The following is a 3,588-nucleotide window of genomic DNA, read 5'->3' on the forward strand; positions in this document are numbered from 1 at the left end:
TGGGACTTCATTCTCATATGCTCCATGCTAAAATGTCACATTTTAAAAGCAAAGCCTGCCTCTCCAGCATCAGTAGCTCCAACAGACTACATACTAGACAGACCAAAAGAGGAAAAAGCCTACTAGAGATGGGTTTTGTGATAAAACCTTTGCTGATGATCACTGCAAGTCTCTCTGTTTGCACAGCCCTGTCAGTGTTAGGCCAGTCTGTACTGGATTCAGCCCTCGCTGTAGCCCCAGTACCTGGCAACAGCAGTACTGTGCATTTACAGCAGTACAGTACCAAGGACATCAACAACTCTGCTGTCTGCAGAACCCTTTCTTTTCACAGGGAAGGTTTTGTGTTCAGCTGCCAAGTACTTGCCTTCTCTCCAGAACACTGACACTGTCGTTAGGGAATAACACCTCCAAGAAGCATTTTATGAAAGATGATTTGACAATTGTTGACTAAGTCTCTGAAAGCCCCAGGCAACACATATCAAGCACCTTGTTCTTCGTATACACAGCACATGACCTACCCTCTTCACGATAATCTTTGTGGTGCTCCAGCTTTTCTGGGTTGTGGCTCGTCTACATGCGAAAGGAGGTAAAACAGCAGCAGCAAACACCGGTTTGGTTCGGACACGAGTCCACATAGTGCGAAACACAGATTGCTGAGCCCCCTCTAGTGGCACAGCGGCCGGAGAGGCTGCCCTGCGCCTCACAGAGCTGTGTTGGGACAGCTGCACCACGGAAATTAAGGGATGAGCTCAGAAGAATCTCCCAGGGATGACCATCACAACAGCTAAAGTACCAAATGCACTTTAATAAGTTTCAGATTTTGTTCCCAAAAGGAATTTATAACGTGTCAGTACATTAGACAGGTACACAACTTCCCCTGAACTACAGGCGCGGGGAGAACCGATTATAACATACTAGGTATTTAAAATTATTCTCATAAACCAGTTTTCCACAGTATTAGAAATAAGGCATGTTTCAAGGTATGCAAGTTGCTGCTATATCCAGTCCTCAGATGCCATATTTGCCCTTTAGTTCCTCCACTTTTGCTATGTAAGCTTTCATTGCATCTTCTTTGGACATTCCTGAAAGACAGAACACGGGAAGCAGTCAGATACTTCTTGCACCCAAGTCACAGCTCCTTGCTATAGCATGTAGCAGCACTTTACCAGAGAGCAAAGATGATGAGAAAGTCACTTGGCTGTGAAGCTAATAGCAAAGTTTCAAACAAATGTGTTCAGCAGTCATGAGAAAACAAGTGTTTTGAAGCAAAGTTACACTTGCATAAACAACAACTACATTAGTTCTATTAATGCCAGTCATAATGATTACAAGAAAGCTATTAAATTCACTCAGACTGCATTGAGATGTAGTGCTGGCTCCTTGAAGCACCAGAAAAATCCCACTTGCATAATGAGACCACTTGTTTGGCTCCTCATTTAGAGCAGAGAGCCCAGTTGCATCTTCCAGTTGTTACGAAAATTTTACAAGTAACACAGTAACTGGAGGGAGAGCTCAGTCCCTGGAGTACTAGGCTGGCACCTGGGAAACAGAGATCGAGGTTTCTGCTGCAGCTACAGCTCTCCTCAGTGTAACATCTTGGGCCAGCTGGGCATTTTGGACCTTAATTCCCTTTCACACAGGCTACATTTTTCAGCAGTACTTCTGCCTCTTTATTATTATTGCAACCCCAAGCACACATACAGGTTGGGCAGAGAATGGATCGAGAGCAGCCCTGATGAAAAGGGCCTGGGGCACTGGTGGATGAGAAGCTCGACATGAGACAACATTGCGTGGTTGCAGCCCAGAAGGCCAACCACATCCTGGGCTGCATCAAGAGAAGTGTGGCCAGCAGGTCAAGGGAGGGGGTTCTCCCCCTCTACTCCACTCCTGTGAGACCCCACCTGCAGTACTGTGTCCAGTTCTGGGGTCTCCAGCATAAGAAGGACACAGACCTACTGGAATGAGTCCAGAGGAGGCCACCAGGATGATCCGAGGGCTGGAGCACCTCTGCTATGAGGACAGGCTGAGAGAGTTGGGGCTGTTCAGCCTGGAGAAGAGAAGGCTCTGGGGAGATCTTATAGCAGCCTTCCAGTACCTGAAGGGGCTACAAGAAAGCTGGGGAGGGACTTTTTACAAGAGCAGGTAGTGACGGAACAAGGGAAAATGGCTTTGAACTGGAAGAGGGGAGGTTTAGATTAGATATTAGGAAGAAGTTCTTCACTGTGAGGGTGGTCAGACACTGGAACAAGTTACCCAGAGAAGCTGTGGCTGCCCCCTCCCTGGAAGTGTTCAAGGCCAGGTTGGATGAGGCTTTGAGCAACCTGGTCTAGTGGAAGGTGTCCCTGCTGATGGCAGGGGGGTTGGAACTGGATGATCTTTAAGGTCCCTTCCAACCCGAACCATTCTGTGAGTCTAGGATTATCACAACATTCTGAACTCATAATGCAACACTATTTTATTTCTTGCTGAACCACATATGATTTTGTGACTAGTTTGCCTGTGGTTTTATTTATTAATTTTTACTTTTTAAGCAGACACTTACCTTTCAATGCGTTCCAGGCATCCCATTTTGCTTTGCCTTTGAAGTCCAGCATACCAGGGCGGTCTGAGAGACAGGATAAGCAGTAGTATTAGTTTGTGTGGTCTGAGTGTAGGCAATACCCACTCCTTTCCTGAAGGCTATTTAGCTCCTAACTACGATAACATACAATGGTTCATCTGTCCAGCTGTTACCTACTAACCTGTAGTCAGGAGATAACCTCAAGGGAGCCTGTTGGAACACTACTGGTGGCAACAGAGATATTCTTTGTCAAGTTCCCTTAAGACAGCAGCATTTGAGCAGAAGAACACCAAATAGCATGATTTGGTTTTATGGAACTTTCTGAAGAGACTGCTGCCATATGACAGCTATCTGATTAAAGAACAGCAGCTCTAAAGTAAAGCAGAAATGCACTCAGCTCCATTACATGCTGAAACATGAAAACAAAAGTTAGCAGCATACAGCTTAGAACTCATTACCATCAAGTTAGATCATCAAATTAGAGACTTGTTTCTAACACATAGCTCTCCATTTGTCCTGTCACCCAGGGGTATAAGCTCTGAATTCTATCTCATTTCATTGCAGGCTTCATTGTGGCCAAGTAGAGAAGAAATTGGTGAGATATGGATGTGTATGGTATGGAGTCATTCTTCACATAAAGTCCCCTTCGTGTTTTCACTTCCTCTGTCTTCTTAAAGACAATTCTTAGGATTACCAAAGGGAACTGGCCACTAGCCTGTACTTTAGCCACAAACCCACCCTTGCGTTACTCTCACGGCAGCGTGACCTGCAGAGCTAGTTGGCAGCTCCACTTCTCTCCAACAAAAACCCTGTCTGAAACAGACTGCTTTGCTAGCCAACTCTTGTTAGCCACTGCTTCACAAGAATGCAACCATTTACAGAAATGCTGGTATATTAACAGCTCTGTAGCACCATTCCACCTTGGCAAACACTGATAATGCTCAGGTCCAGCCACACCAAAAGGACTGTATCTAAAACCAGAGTCAGTTCTTTTCTCCTTCCGTGCTGCCCGTCTTGAGAAAGAAAGA

At 45.6% G+C, this 3,588-nt stretch overlaps 1 protein-coding gene across 1 annotated transcript; it reads right to left on the reverse strand.

Moving 5' to 3' along the window:
• Positions 1-1,008: 1,008 nt before the first annotated feature.
• On the reverse strand, positions 1,009-2,605 carry LOC104524731 (acyl-CoA-binding protein; the record flags this gene model as incomplete). The annotated part of the gene is made up of 2 exons (XM_010167697.1): positions 1,009-1,082; positions 2,543-2,605. Coding segments are annotated over 2 exons (137 nt in total), but the record flags the coding sequence as incomplete, so codon positions are not given.
• Between the last annotated feature and the right edge of the window lie 983 nt (positions 2,606-3,588).

This window comes from Antrostomus carolinensis, unplaced genomic scaffold (genome assembly GCF_000700745.2).
Source record: "Antrostomus carolinensis isolate BGI_N321 unplaced genomic scaffold, ASM70074v2 scaffold22345, whole genome shotgun sequence".
Taxonomy (NCBI): Eukaryota; Metazoa; Chordata; class Aves; order Caprimulgiformes; family Caprimulgidae; genus Antrostomus; species Antrostomus carolinensis.